Genomic DNA, 26,569 nt, shown 5'->3' with positions numbered 1-26,569 from the left:
TTTTCATTCACATACCAAGTCCTTGATACTTTGTCTTATCTCCAAACATGTCACTAGTGTTTGTAACCACCCTGGAACATCAATAAATTGTATTTGTTTTTATATTATCATTAATTTATTTTTTGAAACTGTATTCCTAGAGCAGAATACATGACAATTTTATTTGATCTGAATAATGACATGTTCTTAAACTAAGTAAGGCATTCCTCTTGTCCATATTGGTACTCTGTTCGACTCGTGTATTTCAAACACAAAAAAGCATGGCACACAAAATTACACTATTTTATATAGGTGTTAGTGTCTAACATACAAATCAGATCACGACACTGCAAAGCGAAGACTTTAGGGTAAACACAGAACTGTAATATGTGAGAAACTTTGTGGCACACCATCAGGTCAGATTTTATGAATACAGTGCTACTTTTGGTAGACCAATATTTAAAATATAAATCCAATTGAGCAATGTATCAGAATATAAGAATGTATCCACCCTTCCAAGAAGTGAGTCAAGCTACTGGCACTTAAAACACAAGCACTGGCAAAACATGTCAGAAAGTTTACATAATAACTTTTTTTTTAAAAATACAACGACATGGCCAGCACTGGCCATGTCAGCCCTTTTTTATTTTTTTAAAGCAGGTGTGTGTCAGGCATCATGGATGGGGAAGAAAATAGGGCGGGTAGGGGAAAGCAAGCAGTAGGATACAAACATTGTAGGGAAGGATGGGAGTGGGAAACAATGCCAAGGTGATAGAGCAACAAGGAAAACTGGAGAGTGGGCGAGGCAACAAGCCCTATGGGAGGGACAATCGGGTAGCCAGGACAACGGGAGCAAGTCAACACCGACGAAAACAAAAAATGAGGGTTTTGGAGGGCACATAAATGGGAGAAACATGGAGTGGGAAGAAGCACAGGAGGGAGACAACTTAAAACCAGATATACACTGTACAGCGCTTAAAACGCAAAGAAGCCTGCAAAACATGCATTCTTATAAGTTATTCAACAAAACCAAGGAACATTAAAAAATAAAAAAATAAAATAATGGAGCACCCAAAATGTGCGCGATAGAAGAGAACAAGTACTTGGGTCATGCTCCAGGGAAGGGACTGTAGTGTAGTTCCTATTTCCCTTATAGGCTCTGCACATTGGAATAATATACACTATAGTTGTGACATAGGACTGAGGTCAGTAGGCCTCTATCGAGTACATTAAACTTAATTACTTTGTGTGCCAGCTAGCACAGAGGTCACTAGAAACTTCTCGAATAAACAAGACAGGAGTAGTCTCTGACAACTGCAGAAACATGACAACTTTGTTTCCCTTAGCATCGGAACGGGTCTCAGAATCGTGAAAACAATAGATAACAGTTTCACATAGTCAATCGTGCAAGCTTAGTTTCTTCAGAGTTACACAGAAATAGATACTGGCGTTTCAATAAAAGGATTTATTGAACAGTCTTGTTTCTCGTGTAAGAGATATGACCTGTTACAATCATTAGACAGTAAGCAAGATATAATACGCACAGCATAAGCAGTAAGAAGAAATAATACTGCAACAGCATCGTCTTTTAGCTACGACATGTATTCATATATACACATACATAAATAACAGGCTAAAAAGTGAATACTCGTCTGATGCTTCTAAATAGTTCTACCCCAGTGTACCTAACCTAAGTGGAGTACAAGGTAAGAAGTAGGTGCTGTTTTCTATAGTATAGTATATACTAAGTTTATATGCCATGAGTCCCTCAAGGTTCTGGTCAGGTCCATACCTTAGAATGAGAGAGGTGGGAATCTCTTTCCGAGTCTCAATCTCTAACACCCCGCGAAGGGAGTCAGAACACTGGAAGCTGGATTCTCTGCAAGCAGGGATGACAGCGTCTGGTCAGTGCGTCAGGCGGGGACTCTAATTCTTCTGAACTTACCGTGGCGAGCCATATCGAGCTGTGTAGCCGAGCCGTCGTTTGCCATGGTAAGGGAAGGTATATTTATACCTGGAAGGTACTTAGGAATGCTAGCATTGACGTAAAGTCGGGCAGAGGAGGACGTCATGAATGAACCCCTAAGGAATAGTAGTTAATGCATAATAATGAGTTCTTGGAGAAATCAATAATCCTAGCTAGGGAAAGTCCCAATGGCTTAATGGTCTGGTTTCTAAGAATTTGTTGTGACGTGGGGATGGACGGATGTAGGTGACCATGCCTGTATTTGGATTGCATGGCTAATGCCTAAATAAGGACTAGGATTCTATGCCGAAATAAGGGCAATGCGAATTGTGCCTATATAAAGGACATGATTCAGGGAAACCTATATCTACGGGCATCTAAATCGAAACACAACAGGACAAACAGCAAAAAGATAGTAACGGACACACTAGCTGACAAATGAGAAGCACTTGAGTGACGAAGGCAACAAATGGTAAACAATGGGCAGGCTCCAAGCCCACAATATGGTAGCAAAGTGTCTCACAAGCATCTGTGCATGCACTGTCTCAGGTAAGACCTAAACAGGAGTCAGAATTTCTGCAACTCGTAGAGAATCTCATACCGTGTCAGAGATGGGGAAATCACGATTGCTCAATCGGAGTCTTACCAAGGCAACACCTCTAACCTTTATCTTTCTATTCAAGATAAGATCTGTGCTCAGTAAGACATTCGGCTGCACGTACCAAGGGATATCATAAGCAAACGGAGAAAAGTCATTAAGCAAATAGCTTCTGCATACACAAGACCACTAGGTAAGGGATTAGTTTTCTTTTTCTGCAGTAAGCATGACCAAGCAAACCATGACTGCATAAAATAGGAACTGCACAAAAGATAAACTAGATGATCTGTAGCCTTTAGAGCACATTTTCGCTTGAGGAACTCGTCAAAGTTTAAAACCGTGTTGGCCCATTTAAGAGTATCTTCACATACAAGTAGTTTTTCCCCCCACCTTTACTTCACTTATATCATTTTCAGCTACAGGAATAAAAGGGACACTGCAGAGGAGAGCAAATTATCTTCCCCATTATCCTTTAAGGCCCTATGCTAGTGTTAGGATGGTTAGTATTCTGTCCACATTATGTGAGAAACAGAGATTTTCCACTCTGTCCAGCATACCATTTGACCACAACCACCATGACAGAATCCAAGCTGTTCTTTAACAGAGAACAGTACTGTGGGAATGTTAACAATTTCTTTGGCAAGAAATAGAAACACACACATAAATGGTGCACAGACCAAACAGCTTTTGTCAAGTTGTGCAGTGCAAGTCCGTAAGCAGTCCTGAACATAAGCAGTCCCATCAGCTTGCAATAACCATCTCAGCCAATTCAGAGCAACCACAAGGAACCAGCTTTATTTCTTTTAAAGCACCACCTACCACCACAGACAGCACTATAAGGCTAGAAGGTTAAAATATACAAACAGAATTCACTTGTCAAAACAAAATTTCATTCTACGACAAAGCAGATAAAATAGGAGCAAATTGAGTGACATATGAGTCTGGAATGCACAGCTACTTTTCAGAACATTTGTAAACTGCACTCTCGCTCTTAAATACCCTTCAAGAAGTATGACAAAAGACATCCGCCGCACGACCATGGGAGAACACGGTGCCCATCCTTGATGAAAGTTAATACCAAGCGTCTACATCACTCGAACAAGTCTGGTTTAAATGACTTTCTAAACAATTCTTGCAAGTGGACACAAATATATTTTAGTTTCCAATCTGAAGTACTACTGTAAGAGGAACAGAGTCAGAATAAGCAAAATAATGTGAGACTACTTAACACCCAGGTTGCAATTTCATTAATTAAATTCAACATCAAACAACTGGATGATCATTTTCCAATATGCTACAGATAAAGAATTATTCAGTTTATACCTTCAAATATTAGGCATTAAATAAACGTTTCCAAACTAACAAAGTCAAGCACTGAAGAGCCAAGACAGGTGTGTACACTGATCTGTGTCTTATATAAAGCAAAAACTATTGGTGCAAGCTTTTGAAGAGATCCAAATATGGACTCCCAACTTAAAAAAGAACATTAAGCGTTTTTCCACTGTGTGCGGTGTACAACTTCAGACTTATTAAAAGACCAATTCAAAAGGATGCTTTGCAGAGAGTGTTTGCTAATGCATCATAACAGCCACCAACTATGTCTTGCAATACCATTTAAGGCAAAGTTTGAGCACAAGCATTTACAGGGAAAGATGTGAGATTGTGCAGATAATGTCCGAATGTAACTTTGCAGTAACGTCTATTGTTACCGTGTCATCTGAAGTTAACATCCACATTACATAGAGTTGTGATACGGAAAGTGTTCTGGAACAAAAAATTACAATGAGAGAAATTAAGACAATACTCATTGCCTCGCGGTACTGGATTCTTTCAGTGCTTCCTTTTTTCCTTATGGGTTAGGAAGGTAGGGGTACTACAATGCAAACCTATGTAATTTCAGCATTTTTGCCATGTTGGAAACATTTTAGGCTGCATGTATACGTTTTCACATATATGTATATATATGCATTTGCTATATGCTCCGGGATCCCGCATATGGGCGGGGATTATTCATAGATTATGACTATTGCTGAGAACAGCTTATTATGCATGACATAGGCAAAACCGATGCATTTCCAATGCTTATTGTTATCGGTGCTTCTTCGTACTTTTTAGGATTTCTGACAGTTTTACAGACTTTTGGTGCTAGCACAAAATTTTTTTTCTTTCGGCCAGCCATGCTGAAATCAAGCTCGGTTTTCATGTGAGAAGGGCGAGCCAGCATCGTTTACCTGGGTATGTTACATCTCCCTCCTCACAGCATATAGCTGCCAGGAGGTCAAACATTTACATGAAAGTGTCTGTGGTGTTTGCAGATACCTTGTGATCCTGCATGGGGGAAAGTTATGAGACAATGGTCACTGAAGCTAAGTATCGGTCATCTGCTCAGAAGAAGGAGAGAAATAGTGTCTTGTGATGGGGTAAGCTGCAGTTTTTCTGCGATAGGAAGAGTGTACTCCCAGTAGATGATGAAGTAGATGATTAAGTAATGTTAGTTCAGTCGGGTACAGAATTGCTTTACCACTTATTCAACAATAGATAGTGAAGAGAAAAATGAAGAAAAATCAATTGCTCCAACACTTAATGGGAAAAAGAAAAAAAAAAAAAAAAAAACGACCATCAATCATGAATAAATCATAAGAATGTATTGAACAATGAATCACTTTTACATTTTTTGATACAGAAATTACATAAGGCTGTCACAGGCAACAGACAAAGATTTTAACAGCGCAAGGGTGAATAAGTGACAGAAGTGCAAAAACGTGCTGAATGTGAATACAGTATATACAGTGCTGTTGAACTGGTTTAAAATGGTTATTCAAAAGTAATCCATCCCCAAGTACATGAATCTCCAGTCCGACTACGACTTAGTTTGCCACTGAAGTAGAATTAATCTGTAACATCAAGGGAAGGGAAAGGAGGAAGGACTAGGGTGATCACACTTAAGAGGCAACATAAAACCCTCATGCATGGTCTCCAAGTACCCAAAAATGCTTTGCATGCACACAACCCCGGTCTGCACATGTTCAACTGCACACAGGCTCATTTGTGACGAGAGAGAGGCTCAGTAGTTGTGAGGAATTGCAAATGTGCATCACAGTTCTCGCTGAGACAGGCAGCGGAAGAATAACCAGGTCAATAGCAAGACAGTCAAGCAACTCCACAGAGACGTCACAGGAAGAAAAACAATCTTGTATGCTCGTGTGTAGGTTGCTCGGAGTTGCAGTGCTGTTCAACACTAATGTACACACTGCCTTGCTAAGAAATTCTGAGATTTGTAGGGATTGTTTATTAGTGCACATCCACAGAATCATTTATCAATATCTGAAAACGCAATTCTTCAGATAAGGTCAGCCATAGCAAATGGAAATTCACTTGGCCTGTAGGGCTAGCTGTAGTGTAGATGCACACCATTGAGCCCTGCCTCTAACCGTCAAAGTAAACGACAGGATGTTGTTGCCTGGAAAAAAAATTAAAAACATTTACTACCTCACTGTTTTAGCATAAATGGGTGTATGGCTCATCTGTCCCAAATGTTGAGCTCTTCTAAGCTTAAAAACTCCCCAGAAAATGATGCATTTACAATTATGCATTCAGTAACAAGAGGGTAAGTCACCCAATAAGAACACCAACCGTATGATTGGATAAAAAGACATTACCTGTAAAGTTTTATCACATCCGCCCACGTGCTCTTTATTTACAAACACGTTTGGGACAGTATTTTGTCCAGTCATTTCCAGCAGTATTTCCTGAATGGTCGTTCCATCCTCTAAAAGAAAATGAAATACTGTAAGCTATACTGCAATAAGATCAAAAAACAATTTATCATGCACCAACCATGCTGAAGATACACATTTTCCAATGCTTCACATGATCCCTCTTTTGCCCCAAGTAGAACAATAATATCGAGAAGCAAGACTATTTATTCACCATGGACACAATGGTCATCTTTACCACTGACAAATCATCTACACAAAGCTAGATACATCTCCAAAATACATTTAAAAAAACGAAGGAAAAAAACCACAAAAGAAAACCCACGAATGGCTAGAACATACGCACTCACAAAACAGTAGAATATGCTGTACAAGCAAACGCAACCAACACTGCTTCCAACGGCAGGTGTACACATCTCCTCCCCCCCCCCCAGCCTTTAAGCTGGGCAAACCGAACAGTTATACAAACTTTAAAAAAAAATTTAAAAAACCCACACTACAGCTACAAAAAGGCAAGCAAAATGTTTAGCTATACTATAGCCACAGTTGGCCAAATTTCATGAAAAGGTTCACGTTAAGCTAGTAATAACCAAGATAAAGATCAGTTCGAAGAGCTATAGAGGAAAGAAAGTAATTGTAAGCTACGACACCATCATGCTCTCAAAACAGGAACATGGTAATAACGCTGGGTCAGGTACAATAATTTCTGAAGTATGCAAGGGTAGATAACATTTAAACAAAACCAAAATGTACATAGAGCTTGCTGGTACACATGAAAAATAAAATTCTACCATGGAGGGCGCCCTAGTGTATCTTCAGAAAACAAAGTAGCTTGCATCAAACCCACAGCAATACCCTGGGAATGAGGCCAAATCTGAAATGACTAAGCATTCTTACTTTAGGAAGGTCACTTCCGTGAAAACACTAAAAGGAGCAATACTCCATAAACGAAGGAAAATATCTTTATCTACGTGCAAGAAGGAAAGGCAGAAAAACACGGCAGGTTCTAAGGAGCTGATGGTGCAAAGGTTCAGACAGCATTCCGTAATGGAGGAGGGGTGTCTAATCAAAGTCTTATACGGCAAAGTGTATGTGGAAGATAGCAAGACTGACATTTTCGAATGGATTTACAGGAAAAAAGCTTGTTAAATTCTTTTTTCTTTGAGGGCTTTTTTTTCCACAGCCGAAAAACACGCAAGTCGAATGGCAAAGATTTTCTATTTGACACAAACACAAAAATAAACATACAAAATTAGCTGCAACTGTTGCTTTATGTAACGGGTGAAAATGTAAAATTGGCAAATATTCAGATAAATAAAGAACAGTAAAAAATATAGACTGGTATTTGGTGGAGGAAGTGAGAGAACTTTTACAAATAGGAGAAACTACAAAAAAAAAAAAAAAAGAATTGTCAATCGCCTCCATCCCAATTTTATCTTAACCAAATAAAAGTCTGGTGGAGGACTTCCTTATTTACTTCATTCTATAAAGGAACGCAAGACTTGTTCCACAATTCACTTGGTTGTGGTACTAACGGTTGAATTACTACAATTCCACTTCAATTACAATAAACTCTATACAACATCCCACAAATAACATCCACTTAACCAGGAGACAGTCTAAACGTAACAAATTCATACTCCTATCCAAGCAGACCTGAACTTATGTCCAAACGACTTCTCCAAAACTACTTCTAAGGTATAATACATTACCCTGGAACAGATTCTTCAGGGTGCTTAAGAAGTTAACTCACTCCTATCTACTCCCTAGATTTGTTTCCAGGGCTCCAGATTTTTAGCTAGCTGTAAGCCTATTTTCTGGTAAGATCAAACCAGTGTAAAATGTCTTATCCCAAGTGACATGGGTCCTACGTACACAATGACAAGACTGAATAAACACTCCTCAGTAAGAATGCCCAGCAACTCTCCTGACAGTTATGTTCCAGATCTCCCAACCACTGAGGAACTACTCATATTATCCCCTAAAGTATTCTTAGCTCACCTGGAAAAAAAGGCAGTAGATGGATCAAAGACACCCTGAGCGAAGGCAGGAGAAATGAAACAGAAGGATTCATAAGCAATGTTGGTCTACATCCCTATAAACGGACCTCAGACCTCAGTTTGCCTGATCTACATCTCCAGCTACAAGTGCGCTCACACCAGACACATGAGGATTCATTTTAATTGCTCTTAGTAGAAGCTATAAACTTGTTCTGCATCTACAAACATGAAATGGCAACAACAACCCTGCAGAGCACCAATTCTCATCGCCAACCTCTGCAACAAACTCATTAAATTCTTTTGGAGGCAAAGATCAAGCCAATCCCCGCAAACATTCGGTGAGCATCTTTCCATTATAGCCATCCATGGGGTAACCCCTAGATCACATAGGTGTTTTTTTTGGTGTTTTTTGTTTTAATAAACACAGCATCAGACCCACGGGACATAGCTTGAAACTTCTATGCTTCAACGCTCACACAAAAGCATACATTGACTACAACCTACTTCTTTTAATCAGATGGCGACACTATTGTTGCATTATACAGGTCCTTAAGAGGAGTGTATAGAGGGCAAGGGCAATGGCAGAGTAGATGCACCCCTCCACAGTTTTCCAAAGGTCCAGGCAAAGATTGGAAAAAAAAGCCTGGCACTCAAAGTTGCCTAAACCCTAACTGAGACATCTCCTGCCTCGACCTCCTCTTCACCTTTTCTGGCAAAAGCCAAAGTCCTACTTGATCTGTTCTGCATACAAGCAATCATTGTTTGCCCCGTAACAATCGTGTTTTACTCTATTTATACCAAGAGTGTGCTAAAATTCAACACCTAGTGCTTCTTGAGAATGACTGTCAAGGCATCGCCATCTTACTAACCTGCACTGGCCATGAATGTTGACACCCAATCTCAACGAAGCACCCAACTCTACCAATTTTTTAAAACATATTGTCCCTGTATTAGGACCTCTACTTTACATAGCGCTCAGAGACAGCAAAATACAGTGCACAGTGTTGAACAAAACAAAAACAATAAATAGAAATGCGTGCTGCACTCATTAACAATGGAAGAAACTCCTTCAAAAAGTGGCCCTAAATCAATGCACGTCGTATTTTAAAACGTCAGGTCAGTATAATACAAAGTTGCAGATTTGAGTAATGTAGTGATGAATATGTTAAGGGCGCACAATATTAAACCCTCAGGGTTTTTTGTTATTTTCATCCATCACTATGCAACGTTCCATCGTCATACACCACAACATCCATGTAGGCATATAAACTCAACTACCCATACCAGGTCCTTGTCAAACAATCCAATACAGTTATTTCCTAGAATTACACACAGGCATACATTTCTTCTGAGGGACAATGCAAGTAGCGCACATGGTTCACACTAAATCATCTTACCGCACTGATCAAGTTCCAAGGCATTATACTCAACGCTGAGTGAATTAAAGAGTTCCTTAACCTGTGGAAGATACAAAAGGTTTTTAAACGTGATAGTGGGAAATCGAAGACAATTATAAACATTTTGTTTAATAAAACTGATCAACTCAATTATATATTTGCCAAACAAGGTCATGTCCTCACTAATGTAATCTAAAACGTCAACCCTTTTGTATCCTAAAAATATTTTGGTTGCAAGGTTAAGGAGGAGGGCGCCTTGAAAAAAAGAGGGGATGAGATAGGAAGAGTTAGTCATGCACTTATAATTTTTTCCACTACAACTGGGTAGCATCAATTCCAAGACTGTCTTTATTTGAATTATTAAAACAAGCACTTACAAAGTCAATGGGTCTTTCCTGTAGTAACCAGCTCTGCCAATTATTATTTGCTTTAGCATTGTGTTAAGAAAAACAAATAACGGAACAAAAAAAAAAAAAGGAACGAAAAAAAAAAAAAAGGCATGGACCGCAGGATGCCATTTAAAAACGCTTTTTTAGAAACATGCTAAGATTGCCACCCATGTGTGCATGATCACAGACAAGTGGCCATCTTGGAATTCATGAGGAAAAACATTTCAAGATAGCTGTACATGCATGGGATGATTTTCTTTTTTTCTTTTTTTTTTTTTATTTATTTATTTTACACAAAAAGCCTTCTAAGCAGGCAACAAGCGTGTACGCAACCAGGAGTATTCGGTATTTATCTTGAACAGCACCTTCCAGCTATACTCTTTAAAGCAATGCATAATAACGTTAACCCTTTTTAAAAAGCTAAGAACAACAACTTTTTCAGAAGAAAAAGGATGGCTGCGGGTGCACCGGCACACTACTGAGGTAGTTGTAACCTCAGGGGAAAATATGGTTTCATGGATGCTCCGAATGTCCAAGAAGGTTTGTAGAAAGTTGAACTGTGCCCAAAATAGTTCAGGAGGTCAGACCTGGTCAGAGACCTGCTCTCTCCCCCAGCAGCTCCGCTGTTGTACTGCTGCCGATGACCCAGTTCACCTGTCTGGTAGGTGTTTGAGAACCTCCTCCACCCGCAGGCTCCTGCCTGCCCCTCATCCCTGGTGGTCCAGTGGGAGAGCCTTGCTCTTCTGCTGGTCCGCTGCAGTCTATTTATGCCTGTTTTTTCTGTCCTTGCGAGTTTTTAGTTATTGTGCCTTTGATTGTCTTGGTGTTTTGTTATTGCCTTTTTTCCTGTTCGTTTGTGTCCTCCATGCCCGTTTCCTTCCCCCCGCTGCTGCCCAGAGGCACCTAACCCCTGCCGGTTCCCACCTGCGCTTCCCTCCCCCTTTTAATTGAAGCCGCTCTGTGGCCGCGCAGCGGCCGGTGGTAGTGCGCCATAGGCAAGCACATCTGCGCCCATCCGCAACCCGACCAGCGCCGGGGACCCTGGCTCTCTGACCTCCCACTACTACGACTCAGCCGCCCTCCTTGCACTCAACCCTGGAAAGAACAACTGCCAGCTGTCTATGCTGAAAGCCACCCACGGCCAGTTCTCCTGCAGACAATCCTTCACCATTCTCCCCCCCTGCTGTAGAGATCTGGGACCTCCTCGACACCCTCCCGCCAGAGGCCGCCTTCTTCAGGGAAACCTGGACCAATGCCTCCTTCGCTCCGACATCACCACCACCATCCCTGACAGATACAAGATCCAGAGGAAGGACCGACCCAACCAGCCAGTAGGACGACTCTCCATCGCACACAAGATCTCCCTCCAACTCTCCACCTCCAGCATGAGCGACTCCCCTTGCACCACCAAACACCTTCACTTCCAGATCCAGACTAGCCCCAGAACAACGCTTTGCGGCACCCTTGCCTACAGACCCCCCGGGCCCTGTGCCTCATTTACCACTACCATCACCGACCTCATCGCACCCCACACCATCGCCTCCAAGGACTACATACTCATCGGAGACCTGAACTTCCACCTCAACAACCCCCAATTCCACTGCCCTACTAGACAACCTCGCCAACATCAGACTGAAACAGTGCCCCTACCCACAAGGCAGGACACACTCTACCCCATTCTAGGAGTGAACAACTTCCGCTTCAGCCACACCACGCAGCCCCTCTGGACAGACAACCACTGCGTACACTTCTCATTCAACACTGCCACCACTCACAAACCCACTCCACGCCCACCACAAAGGAACTGGAGCAAGGTCACAGAGAGCGCATCAACTCCACCCTCATCCACAACACCCCGCCCGCCTCGACCGACGCCAGCTCTGCAGCCAATTAACTACACCGGTGGATCACCAACTGCGCAGACAAGCTTGCACCCCTCCGCAACCCTGACAGACAACGCCCCTTGAAGGACCTGGTTCACCACCGACCTCCAAGAATCCAGACGCACCTGCAGACGCCTCTAAAAACGATGGAGTAAAAGCAGTATAACCAGTGTGGACCAGACCACCTACAAAAACGCCATGGCTCAATACCACCAACTTAAAAGATGACCAAAAGGCCCTTCATCCGGAACAAAATCCTCACCAACTCGCAGGAAGTCTTCAGCATCATCCAGCAATACAACAAACCACAAGGCGAAGTCACGGACGTCACACCCTCCCAGGACCTCTGCAACATGCTCTGCTCCTACATCCACATGAAAATCAAGGCCCTCTATGACAACTTCAGCGAACAGACTCCAGAAACCACCTTTTCTTCCAGCAATGACAGCCAACCCACACTAACCGCCTGGACCCCAGTCACCACCAAAGATACCTCCACGACCATGAAGAGCACTTACTCAGGAGCCCCCATTGAACCCTGCCCGCCACACATCTTCCACAGAGCTGCTGCCGCCATAGCACCCAAGCTACGACACACCATCAATGCCACCTTCGAATCCGGCACTTTCCTCGACGACTGGAAACGCTTAGAAGTCAAGCGCCTCCGCAAGAAATCCTCTGCAGACCCGACAGACCTGAAAAACTACCGACCCATCTCTCTCCTTCCCTTTGCAGCCAAAGTCACAGAGAAGACAGTCAATGCCCAGCTGACAAACTTCATCGAAGAATATGCCATCCTCGACCCTTCCCAATCCAGATTCCGCAGTAACCACAGCACCGAGACAGCCCTCCTCGCCGCACAGACTACATCCGCACGCTCCTCAACCAAGACCACACCAAAGGATCAGACTCCTGCCTTTCCTCTCCAAACCCACAGAGATCAACTGCGGAGTACCCCAAGGATCATCGCTCAGTCCCATGCTATCCAACATCTACTTGGGCCCCCCTCGCCGCCATCATCAGACAGCATGGACTCCGCATAGTATCCTACACCGACGACACCCAGTTCATCCTCTCCCTCACGAAAGACCCCAAAGCCACCACACTCAGCTTCCAGGAAAGAATGAAAGACGTTGCAGCCTGGATGAGTAGCAGCGGTCTGAAGCTCAACTCGTCCTTGGACCCACCACCTCAGCTTGGGACAACACCTGGTGGCCCACATCAACCCCCCCCCCCACACAGACCACGCCAGGAACCTCAGCATCATACTAGACTACACCCTCACCATGACCTGCCAGATCAACATCGTCGCCTCCACCTGCTTAAACACCCTCCACATCCTTCGCAAGACCCTCAAGTGAATTTCCCCTCGCCCCATAGCAGGAAAGGCCATCACCCACGCACTCATAACGAGCAGACTGAACAACAGAAACGCCCTCTACGCCCTCTACGCTGGAATCAACAAAATCTCTGCTGCGCAAACTCCAGACCTTCCAGAACACCGCGGCCAGACTCGTGCTCATGTCCTGGGATGCCAAGGACTTCACCCAACACCTGCGAGACCTCCACTGGCTCCCCATCGAGGAGAGAGTAACCTTCAAGCTACCCAATCATGCCTACAAATCCCTCCACAACATTGGCCCCCAATACCTCAACGAAAGTCTCCTTCCACATAACCAAAAAAACCTCCGCTGACCTCGCCCTAGTAGAAACCCCACACATACGCAGAACCAGAGCAGGTTGAAGAGACTTCTACGTCTTGTCCAAGGCCTGGAACGAGCTCCCAGGCAACATCAGACGCTCCCCTACTCTGCACACCTTCAGGAAGAGCCTCAATATCTGGCTTTTTGGCTAGCCTGTAGCTCCACCCCCCCCCCCCCCCCCCCCCCAACCGCCTTGAGACCCTCACAGGTGAGTGCCGAGCTTCCCAATTCCCCGATTTATTAAGCTTATCTATTATTCTAAAGTCATCCCTGTAATTTTTTTAAAGTTTAATTTTCTGTTAAAGAGATGAGAGCCGCGTGCAAACTCGAGTTAAGAAATAAAGTTCACTCAGGGATACAGCATAAACAGTGTAGCCCAGTAGAAGTGAGCAGCTGCAGAGTCTCACAAATACAAAATATAATCCCAGGTGAGGGAAGAAGAGATAAAGGATAACAAATAGAGTGTGAATGTGACAGGGGGTGGGGGAGCAGGCCAGTGGAGAGTGAGATTCGTAGGCTATACTACAGACCCCTTCACACAGAATATTAACACGAGTGCTACCTTGACATACTAACAAATGTGTGGAAACCAGTAGGTGGGGATTAAAGGCGAAAATCTTACACACACTAATACCAGGAGCTTTCCATCTTAGCGCACACAAAGTGCCACTTTATATGCAGCACTACAGACCCATTACCAACCCTCCTCCAACCCCCGTTCCTTTACTCTAATGCTGACGTAAAGGCTATGCAGAAGCATGGAAATAGGGGGGCAGTCACATAACAGGCATAACACGTAGCAGCAGACCCGGTTAATGTACTTCATTGGGAGGGTCACAAGGAGCTAGAAGTGTGATAAAGCACGGTTTAGTACACCAGAAGCAAATCGAGCAGTAGGGAACTTCAGGGTGTGACCTGGAGAAACAGAGCAAGCAACCAGCAGACCAGTGCCCATGTCACAGCACACAGCCAGACTCAAAGTAGGTAAAAACCATTAGTGGTGCCCGTGAAAAGGACATATAAACGAGGTTTTTGAAAGACATGCTCAAAGCTGAAAAGTTCAACTCACCAGTTACATTTAATACTCACCCCAAAAGAGCTTAATGTTCTTTTTCGCAGTCCTCGACAGTCTTCAGGATATGCGGAGCTCTACTTCAAGATAGACACCGAAACTTACAAATGACCCACCTAAACAGATTCAATGGTTGCTCCCGTGTTTTTAGCGAAGCACAGCAATACGAGAAATGTGCATCAAGCGGAACAAGTGTGCTGCGTTTGCACAACAAGCTCTGTGGTACAGCTACTTGTATTTGGATGCACCAAGTTAGGAACACTATACACACGTGCGCCACCATGCCAAACTCCTGTAATACCAATGGCGTTGTCCCTGATGGAAATAAAACATACGTTTTCTGTAGTGTCAGACATGAAATTAGCGTGTACGTGACTGGTTTATCTCATTGCCATGCTGTTAAACATTCACTTTTGATAATTGTCACATTTTAACTCGTACCCTCTGAGAGCTTGCCCAGATATATTCTACTGATAATAAATAAAAAATACAAACGTAGTATACATCTCAAATTATCAATATACTATCTGAATCAGAGCAGATCCACTGATTACTTATCAGGCGCATATGAAACTCTAATGTCAAGACTAGCAACATCTTCAAGCCACCAAAATCCTACAAGCAGCCCGCATATCCTGTGGGGTAATATGCACAGCCATGCTGTTGCACACAGCTCTCAAATTACTTCCGTCTAAAGTACCCAGTAGTTATCTATTGCAAAATACCATTTCACGACGCACAGCTGAGTTGTGACTAAGCCAGACTCCAACATTTAAAGGGTGTTTCTTATAATAGTAAAAAAATGCACTCATGAAACGACAAAGAGCAGATCATCTTTTTATACCGACTAGTAAAGGAATATCAGTTCACCTCAGTTTTAAGATAGCACCCTATTGTACTTTCAAATCATGGCCCTCTCTCTACTCTAAAGACAGTACTATCAGTGCAAAACCCCTCTGTTTTTCGATTTCCCCCTGGCAATCATACTTCGAATCTTTCTTGGTTTGAGGGCTTACTGTGTCTTTAGCATCGGTCCAGAGCTCTACACTGCAGCGCAACAGGAGTGGTACCGATATGCTTTTTATGACTTGTAAGCCCAGTTTAAACAAAGTAGTCGAAAGTAAGTCATAACCAGCACTAGATTCCTATTACCTAGTCTTTTCCGTGCATGCCCCAGCTCCAGACGATGCCCTGCTGTGTGCAGCATGACGTGCCAAACAACAAGAGACAGGCTCCTTTAAAACACACAACCCGCAAAAAGGGGGCCAACAGGGGTATTCTGGAATCCATAGGGCTTGTTTAGGCTTGCTACTCATCTTTTATTGTTGAAGCTGTGCTCTTCAAGATTCAGGTAAAAAGCACTAATTGGAATTTGAATTTTTAGATTGAGTTTACCTTTCCTGATTACGGTTGATAAAAAAGATAATAGTCGACGAGAATGGAATTATGCAATTCAGTTACATTTAGCGCTTTTTTTATCAATTTGTCAACAATTGCAACAGAAAATGTTTGTAGGTCAAATGGATTAAAAAAAAAAAAGTCAGAATAGGCCGCAGAATTTTAATTTTCTTACTGCATAATTTAAATACATTTCTGAATGATATGGTCTACCACTTACAATTATTTCTGGTCCAGTGAAATACAAAAAACGTATCACTGCAGTTTATGCAAGGAAAGTACCCAAACATGAAAATGCTCTCCAACTGCACGTTATAAGGACATTTCAAGTCACAAATGAAGTTGATACTGTATGATGGAACAAGGCCAAAGTGAGTGAGTGCCGCTATATGTACATACAATGGAGAAGCGAGTTGCACCATTCTTTAAAAGTAGTTGAGTTAATTCATTATCCCCGTATAAGTGGCTTTCTCCACTCCCTTCTCGAATTGTGGTCAAATAGTAGCACTTAATTCAATGCAACTGCCCACTAAAGCATTTAATAATTAGATGTGGTAAACCAAAATAGCCCCCTAAATTGACCAAAATTGGCAAATATTTAACTGTTTCCACTAACCGCACATACGAACTTAAGGAAATTCTGGAGTTGTGAGAGGACATCTATTAGTGACATGGGCTCAACTTCTAATATGAGTGTTTGTTACACACGTTAAAAAGAAACAAATCAGTTTAGTGTACGAGAACATCTGAACTGCAATGTAAACAAAAAAGGTTTCAGCCTCACTTTGCGTAATCCATGGTTTACATGAATGTGTGTCTCAAACAAGGCCCCTGAACTGGATGGGGTCCCCATGGATCTGTAAAAAACCCTACCAGACCTTTGGGCACTCCTGCTATGCAATTGCTTTTAAACGCATTTACCAAAACAGAATTCCCAGAATCATGGCATAACACCACCATCGTTTCTATTCTACAAACAAAAAAAACAAAAAAGGTGGGGGGGGGGGGGGGGGGGGGGGGAGTGAAGGATGACCTTCAATCTCCAAGTTGCTATCGGCCAATATCACGGCTAGATTACGCTGTGAAGAAAATGGGGGCAAGTTATGCTGGAGTTCATTTTGTTACGGATCAGGGAGTTGGACACGCTGTTGGAGTCGCAGTATGGTTTTCAGGAGGGGCTAGGTACGATGGACGAATGCTTGGATTTGCCTTTGCTGAAATATCCGGTTTAGGGAGTTGGTCAGTTTTATGGGGTAACTTGGACTGGTTACCAATCACTCAAAAATCTTCACTACGGTCTGCGGCCCAAAACATCACAAGATAAGGAGTGTATATATTAAGGTCCACCCTGTGGCTTCCACCATGAACTTCTTGTACACAGGCATAGTCTTTGCTGCCAGGAGGAACTTGTAAGCTCAATGCGCGTCACAGATTGGCAAATGCGCTGGCTAGATCTATAGCTTAGCCTCCCACATCGGAAGAAAATCTGTTGCACCCCTGTTGGAGGTTTTTGCAACTAAATTCCTCCCTAATCTTAACACATAGGGCTATTCGAATATCAACTCCCTCCAGAGTGAATAGAACCGGGTGAGGAGGCGTCTCTTGGGGAGTTACCCTGGAATGTCCAACTTTCATTGTACACCAGGAGCTTGGGGTTGAGTATGTGGAAGACAGTATTAAACTGGCCCCCTCCTGCCTTGTTCTGGGGGAATCTGTAGGCTGGTTTCAATAGGGAGGTTATTCGATTTCCTCTCGTGAAAGAGGCTTGAAAATGTCCTGGTTTCACTTCAAGAACAGAACTAACTAATCAGGGGAGGCCGGAACTCTTCTCCAGGCCCTATTTCAAGTCCAAATTCGACCTAGTTTCTGTCAAGAAGTCTTTTAAAGCTCTGAGCAAACAGCAAAGAGAGGAAACTGAAATCCTATGGATCCCTGTCAGGAATTATGTGAAGCTCCAAAACTCCACAGTATTAAAGCTATACTTAGTATAGGTTGACAGTACCTGGGATAGAGAGCTTTTAACTAGACTTAGACTTGGCATCTGGGTTTCCCTGTTGGTCAATTTGACCGATGTAAAATGGTAATCTGCCCCTCCTCCCCGTTAGCTCCATGTAATTATTCCCCCAGTTTTATATGTTTAAACCAAGAGGTTTTAAATACTAAGCATAAGAGTGGAATTAGAAGGTGTGGCGATGCTCTTGTTTATCTACAACAGCTTAACTCTCCCACTCTGTGTTAGCATTTGCTCTTTTGCCAAAAGAATGATATTTTAATTCTCAGCACCTTAGCAGCGTAGGGCTATCTCGCCGAATGGCCACCCTAGGTTAGATCTTCAGGTGGGCTTGTTGAAATCTTAGAATGTTACTCATATAGGGTGTTAACACTGTTCAAAGTCAAATCACTTTATTTTGGCTACCAAAAGCCATATGAGTACATGCAAATACTTGAAAATTCAGGAACACAAATAAAGTGGAAGCGTGACATTAAAATACGTAAAACAGTTAATAAAAAAAAAAATTACAAGGTCAGGCAAACGCAGACATTTTAGCTGTGTAATATAGTACATGAGACATGAAACAAGTTTAAAAAGCAAACTGTCGGGGCGTGGCCACGATGGCGGAGTGAGAGGACGTGCATTCCCTGAGCTCTGCTCCTGCCGGGCCTACAGCATCTATTACGGCACACCAAAGCTTCAAACCCCTGGTTGGTAGCCCCGTCACTGCCCAGCACGCGTCGGAGGGTGGCGAGCTACACTGCCTGCCCGTGGCAGCCCTGCCTGCGCGAATAATGCACAACCCGTGGCTCCGACGTCAGAGGACAGGGCGGCTGCCTCTGATGTGCGGCTCTCTGGGGCACATTAGAGCTGTGGTGCGGCCGCGCTGCGGGAATCGTCTCTCCGTGGGAACTGACGGGGGCCGACGAACTACTCTCACACTATGTCCGCAGCGCTGGGGTGGCAGCAGGCGCCCGGACCCGGGCGAGGCCACGCTGGCCAGAAATCTACACGAGCCCACGGCCCACTGCAAGTACTGACTCAGGCTTACGACGGCAGAGGGTGCTCATTTGGAAACCTAAGGAGTCAGGCAAGTGCCCCCTGAAGTCCCTCACAACGTCTGACCCCAACCGCAGCCCTCTTGGGGCCTTGCCTTATCGACCCTCTGTTTGTGGCCTGATTGCGGTATATGTGAGGCCTACGGTGTGGAGAGGTGCCCCTGGTGAATTGATCCATCAGGGGGCGCTGCCGCATTCTGTGGGGGTTACTACCTTCCGGGGCCGACTTGGGGGCCCCTGGACGCTAACACTGTGATGGTGCTGGACCAAAGTGCTGCTTGTGGGGGAGCCACGCAGGATTTTGCAGCGTAGGAGGCCTGCTGTACAGAGGAGCCACAGGTCCATGACTGACCCCCTTCCTATTCATTGTGGATTGATCCGGTGAGGGCCTGAGATGTACGTCCATGCATCTGGGTGTTGGGGTCACCTTAGGGGCACTACATGCCCGCAGTATAGCAGGACAGCGAAACCTGGACTGCGTGCAAGCTGTCCCTGGGTGCTGTGCGGAGCCGCGTGCAGTTGACCGGAGCTTGCTGCTACTTGAGCACGGAACGGCCTACCCACGGCTACTACTTAGCGCTTTTGCCTTGGGGTCAGGCGAGCCTGCCTATCTCACCCATTGCCCGCTGGTTTTGGGATGGCTACCACCAAAGGTAGAAAAGACAGATCTGTGCGAGATTTCCTGCTGAAAGCGATAGGGGACGACTCGGGTTCTGGGGCAGCATCAGTGGGAGACAGTCCGGACAGCGTGGTCACCAGAGAATTCCTGGAGTCCCTATTTGTCTCACAAAGGGAAGATATCTTGGCCATCAAGACAGACCAGCAAGCGGATCTCCGTGAGGTCAGGAAAGATGTGGATGCGGTGGGATAGCGGGTTGCCGCCCTGGAGGACTCCACGATGGCGCGAGATGAAGAGATAGCAGTGCTCCAAACGGGAAGTCCAGAGACTGCGGGATCAACAGTTGGATCTCCAGGCACATTCTGGAGGACTTTGAAAATAGGTCTTGGAGGAACAATATTCGCATCTTGGCGGTACCCACGGGGGCGGAGGGAGAGGGCCTCCTGGGCTACGTGCAAGACCTCTTCCACTGTATCTTGGGCTCCCCGTCGGAATCCTCCGTCAAGATAGACCGTTGTCATCGAGTTGGCGCCCCCTCACCAGTCGAGTCGTCGTCCTGATATGCGTTCATAATTACACAGTGAAGGAGGAGATTCTCAGGGCAGCTCGTGCCAGTCAACCTCTCCACTTCAGGGACCATACCCCGCACCTTTTCCAGGACTTAGCGGCTAGTACGCTCCAAAAGAGAAGAGACTTCCGCCCCATAACAAACCATCTCCGCTCACAGAACATTTCCTATGCTTGGGGCCACCCCTTTCGCCTCATATTTTGTCTCGACGGGAAGCTGCACCAGGTCCCTTCCTTATGTGACGCCTGCAGAGTGCTGAAGCTGTCCCTTGACGACCTGCCCTCTCCTCCAAATGCTGCGGAACCTGATCCGCGGGGGATCTCGGGTCGCGGCCCCCAAAACGCCCAGGCCCTGGACCGCCTTCACCCTGATTCGGCCACTATTCTCAAGGAACGATCTACTGTTCTCCGAACCCCGACAGGTGCAGAAGGGGGCTCATTGGACACTAATGACTGAGGGTAATGTGCCTTTGGGTTTACACCATTTTTTGTGGGCCGGGGGAGGGGGGGGGGGGGGAATCCTTCCTATGGTGCGCTTTATAGTCATGATCTCTGCGATAAGTCCTACCTGCCAGCACGTACACACCCAGTCCTTAATGTCCTTCACTCTTTACTTGGGCCCCTGGCCTTAGCTATGGCACTTATCGGTCTCTCTCCCACTAATGGCAGTCCGGGTTGTTATAATGTCAAAGGCCTTAATAATCCCACTAAAAGGAAGGCTGTGCTAGCTTTACTTAAAAAAACACAGGGGGGGAATGTGTGCCTACTCCAAGAAACGCACCTCCGCCATAGCGACACCCACCACATGAAACAGAGCGTTTCCTGTGCAATTCTGGTCCTCGGGGAAACAGAAAACTGGGGAGGTGGACATTTTACTTTCCACACACTTTAGAGGCTCGGTTGTGGGACTAGTAGCAGAGATTCCAGGGCGCCTACTTGCACTGCGACTTCGTATAGGGTCTCTCACTAACACACTAGCTTCCCTCTATTCCCCTAATGACCCTCAAGAGGGGTTCCTGCTGCATGCTCTGGGGGGGGGGGGGGGGGGGGGGGGGGGGGGGAGGGGAGATTTGGTTATGGACACAGGGGTAGATCGCTCAGCGATGGTTGCACCACACCTCTGGCCTCCGTTTGGGAGGCGCTTAATCTAGTCACGCAAGGGGCTCTCACCTCTGGGCGGCCTAGAGATAATGAAATTAGGCACGAGAAGCGCCAAGATCTTGAGGGCCAAGTGAGGGAACTAGAGGCCATTCACAAGCGCACGTATGCGCCCTGTATCTAGCGCCAGTTGGAGAAGGAGAGACTACAATTGAAACGTCTGGACCTGGACAGGGCCGAATACACGGTGCTCTGACTAAAGCAGGAGTATTACGTAGGCTCTAATAGGGGCGGCCGCATGCTGGCGCATTATCTCCACTGCCAGCAGCAAGACCCAAGCCGTGAAGGTGGTCCGGGCCACCCAGGGGTCAGAGGTGACCGACGACCTTGCTACATCGGCGGCCTTTCTGGCTTTCTATGCAGGACTATATTCCACCGAGTCCTCAAGCCTTCTAGACCCTAGAGTACTTACGCGGCGCGGAAGTAATCCCCTTCCCAGTACTGGAGGCGGAAGGGTTGGAGGCCCCCATTCGAATTGAAGAGGTGACCTCTGCCATTGCTCGGCTAAAACCTCTGAAAGCGCCCGGTCCAGATGGGTTCAGCGTCCTTTTTTTATAAGACATTCTGCACAGGACTGGCACCTGTGCTCACCCGACTAACTCCTTCCTAGACACAGGCACCCTCACGACCTCTATGCTCCAGGCCACGATATCTGTCATTCCCAAACCAACGAAAGACCCGGCGCTCTGTAGTTCCTACCGCCCATTTCCCTGCTTAATATTGACGCAAAGTTATTCTCAAGCATTCTGGCCCACAGGCTAAAGCCTCTTATGCCCGGATCAGTCAGGGACATACATACATACACACACTGCAGCCCAAAGGTTGCCGCCGGCGCTCAATTTTAAGATGGTGCATTTGTCTCCGGCAGGGCCACGCCGGTTTGTATTCAAATGGAGAACAAAAACTGCTGCCACACGACAGGTCGATTGTTGAAAAGAACGCACTCACTCGTATTTCCAGAGGTTTTAAGGCGGCTTTATTTTACAATCATTGCCGTACCCACCTCTGGAAATACGAGTGAGTGCGTTCTTTTCAACAAAATCGACCTGTCGTGTGGCAGCAGTTTTTGTTATATATATATATATATATATATATATATATATATATATTCATATTCACTGAAAAAACCATAGGTTTCACACATGTTATAGTTAGCTGGACATTTCACTCATAAAAAACCAATGAAATTCCCCCGTTATAGTTAGTGCAGGCAACTATAACTCACGCGACCGCAATCCTCTGCTGATGCTAATACTGTATTTAGACACTTATTTGCCCATGTCTTCTTCCATTAAATTTTAGCTATACATATATTACAAATATTTTTTTTTCATAAAGACACATGTCATCAGCAGAGGATTGCGGTCGCGTGAGTTATAGTTGCCTGCACTAACTATAACGGGGGAATTTCATTGGTTTTTTATGAGTAAAATGTCCAGCTAACTATAACATGTGTGAAACCTATGGTTTTTTCAGTGAATTTGTACGTTTTTTTAAATGCTAAGTTACTTTACGCCGTTCGTGGCGTGCGCGCCCACTTAACGCAGTTCGTTCCGTGCGTGCACGGTGCGCTTCGCGCACCGTGCGTGCACAGTGAGCACGCGGTGCGCTTTGCCAAATTTCAAGTAACTCTGTTCAGCCGTTCGGGCTGTAGCTGTGTCTAAAGGTCCTATGGAAAAATGCATGGGAAAAAACGCGTTTTGGGACCCCCCCCTTTTTTCTCAGGCCCCGCTTGACGAATCCCCCCCGGGACTTTCAGGGTAGGAGCGGAGCGTAGCGCCCCATTAGTTTTGAACATTTCGCGAGGATTCGTCGACCGGCGCCAAAGTTATTCCAAATAGAATGTTGCGGTTTTCCTATGGAAACAGGATCTTAACTATAACTACCTACTGGCGACCGCCAGTAGGAAGGATATATATATATATACACATACACACATATATACATACATACACACACACTTTGAGTCACTATGACTGAAATATTTTAATGTTGAACAGTATGTGTGAAAGTGATTTGAAACAATATATTATGCACCAGGAATCATGTGGCGAATTCTGCCCAATCACAATGAAAAACACAAAAAGAAAAAAAATGTAACCTTTTAAAACCAAGAGCCATTGGTAGATCTGCGTCATGTGATCAAGTCCCCCAGGAGGGATGAAACGCGTAATGGCTGCCGTTTGTCTGTAAGATTCAGCGAATAAACCCGATTTCACCCAGACTGCAGAAAACTCTGTTACAACGCCCTAAGAAAGATGGTGGGTTGGCCTTACCTAATCTCACTCCTTATTACCAGGCCTTGCTTTTGCGTATCTTGTGGAATGGAACCATCCCATGACAGAGAAACACTGGGTATTCATGAACCAGACAGTAGCCGGTCGGCATATCTGGAGGGAATGTTGGCTGCCCAGACCAGCGCGTGCATGGGGCCTCTACTCATCACGTCGCCCGCCCCACCATCATAGCGTGGGACAAGGTGTCTAAACAAGCCAATCTTACCACCTATCCCTCCCCCCATATCTCCCATCATTTCGAACCCCGATTTTCCTCCTGGGATGATCATGGGTGTGGGAGTCCGATGGGTGGAAGGTGGGTGTCAAAGACTTTAGACAGTTTGACCTAAAGGGCCATGTTTCTTTTAAAGAACTCCGAGAGGACTATAATCTAGCGAGCCAGGACCTCTTTCTCCACATACAAATGCGGCACTGGACTTCTAGCCCTCTAGTGCGTCCACTGGTCAGCAGACCGATGCTTCCATTCGAGAAGTGGAGTTTCCTGAAAAAAAAAGACGACCGCAGGCTTATCGACAAATTATACGCCACGCCTTCCATACGCCTGGAACGAAAGGGACTCGCTCTGTGGGACAGAAGTGGTGGAGATAGGTTGCACCCGGACTGACAAAGAGTGGGAGGACATCTTTTATAGATCACATCATTTTGCACACTCCATGGGGTACATAGATACTGCATATAAAATTACATCCTACTGGTACTATACCCCGGCCCGATTGGCTAAGTGGAACTCCCAGAAGGATGGACTCTGCTGGCGTGGGAGTCCAAGAACCCTTCTGCATTTGTTATGGAATTGCCCCAAATTAACACGATTCTGGAACACAATCCTTGATGAGATTGACAGGGCCTTTGATACTGCTATTCCGAGATTTCCCGCCTACACTACCCTAGGACTCCCCAATGCAGTGACCTTCCCTTTGCGCTCACTCAAAGGCAAACAGATCACCCTAGCCTTGAATGCTGCTCACCAGGTTATCTTGGCAGGCTGGAGGACTGACAGGATCCCAGATCACTCCCACTGGTTGCTCCAGTTGTGGTCCCTTCTGGGCATGGAGCCGTTGTCCATGGCCACCCTGGGAGAAAAATCTGAATACTCTAAAAGGTGTGGGTGCCCTTTATTACAATTTTATCCTCAAAATTCCAGGAACTAACTTGTCCTGCCTACTTGCGGCTTCTGCAGTTGATCACAGAGAGCCCGGTAGTGGATCAAGGAAATCGCCCCCAACGTAATTGCCTTCACTCCAATCGGACTGATATCGTTATTATAGGTACCCATGTGTAGGTCCCAGTACGCAGGTGGCTCACCAAGAGGGAGGAGGGGTGGGGCGGGGGAGGCTACCGGGTTCATAAGTTTAGAATTTGTTAGTTCTAATTTTTCTTTTTTGATCACTTAAAGGCAGACGTACTTGCTCTCCATGTGCTACAGTGTGCCCGGGTAGTACTGTCATATAGCCATGTGTGGTGTCTTCGACCTGGCATTGGTTCTATTCTCATGATGTTACATTTATCACTCATTTCAAGATGTGGTACGCGGCCGGCCTGAGATGGGTTGTAGGCGACATGCTGTGTTACTTTACGGTTTAGTTGCTCTGTGGACCATTAACCACGCTCTTTACTTCTTGTTTGTGAAATCGCCGACCCACAGGACTATAGGCAATAATGCACTGTATGTTTTTTTTGTCATGTGTTCTGCCAATAAAAAAACCCGATTTAATTCTAAAAAGCAAACTGTCATTTCAGGAAAGGCTTTCCTGCAATCAGCCACACAGCACCCAAATACACACAGCACCCAAATACTTGGCAACGGAACAAGAATATAAAGGCCAGTAATCAGATCTAAAAATACAAAGAGCAGTGCTAAGGCGTCTGGTACCCAATTGTCTGCATACAGGCACCAGCCAAAATGTTCATGCACGGGCATTTGCAGGTCAAGCAAGAACACCACAGGGAACCTTGTTTATTTTTAAATTGTAGTGCCAGTGTTGCCCGACCTGAGGCTTTTTATCAATTTATTGTGCTTGTTACTTTTATGATCAAGGTTTACTTACCTACTTTTGTGTTAGGATGTATTAAGTAAGTATGTAATGTCTTGGTCATTTTTTTGCTGTACTTTTAGGGTAGCTTTTGTGGCCGAAGTAAAGTTTTTGATGGTATATGTGTCTCACTTATGCTTAGTACACGGAAAAACTACCTTTGGCCCTCATTACGAGTAGCCCAGTTAATTGCGAAGCGTGGTAACTGCTGTTACCACAAATATAGCGTTAATGAGTTGTGATAAATATCATAACTTGCTGTTTATTGCGGTAAAAATGCTTAATATTTACCATAACACGAGAATTTGAGGATCTTGCACCCAAATCTGTATTGGAACTGGAACCAATAAATGCAACATTCAGATTTTAGGATGTGCAAAAAATATTGAATTGTAATTGCACTTGTATAGCGTTTACTACTCCTGACGAGGTGTCAAAGTGCTTTTTCATCAAGTAGCACGCTACTCTGGAACCCATAAAGGATTAGTGGTGAATTAGTAAAGTGAAATATCAAAGTAATTTGAGTGGTGGATAGGTTAATCAGTTATTTGGATTCAGAAGGATAGTGGAGGTATAGAGGGAAAAGGTTTGCATTTAACGCTTGCTACTCCTGATGGGGTGTTGAAGCGCTTTTTCGCTGAGTAGCACGCTACTCCGGAACCCATAAAAGATTTTTGGTGAATTAGTATAGTGAAATATGAAATAATTTGAGGAGTGGACATGTTAGTCTGTTACTTGTATTGAAA

The 26,569-nt window shown here is 44.9% G+C and overlaps 1 protein-coding gene across 1 annotated transcript in view; it reads right to left on the bottom strand.

Moving 5' to 3' along the window:
* Nucleotides 1–26,569, bottom strand: part of TXNRD3 (thioredoxin reductase 3) — a 108,822-nt gene that overhangs the window by 69,998 nt on the left and 12,255 nt on the right. Inside the window, exons 2-3 of the mRNA XM_085624416.1 lie at nucleotides 9,657–9,717; nucleotides 6,203–6,312 (exon numbers count right to left, since the gene is read on the bottom strand). Coding sequence (XP_085480542.1) covers nucleotides 6,203–6,312; nucleotides 9,657–9,717 — 171 coding nt within the window. The remainder of the gene's footprint in view (nucleotides 1–6,202; nucleotides 6,313–9,656; nucleotides 9,718–26,569) is intronic.

Source organism: Triturus cristatus, chromosome 9 (genome assembly GCF_964204655.1).
Source record: "Triturus cristatus chromosome 9, aTriCri1.1, whole genome shotgun sequence".
Lineage (NCBI taxonomy): Eukaryota > Metazoa > Chordata > Amphibia > Caudata > Salamandridae > Triturus > Triturus cristatus.
Note: the sequence above shows the minus strand (reverse complement) of the source record. Positions and strands in the feature narration are given on the sequence as shown.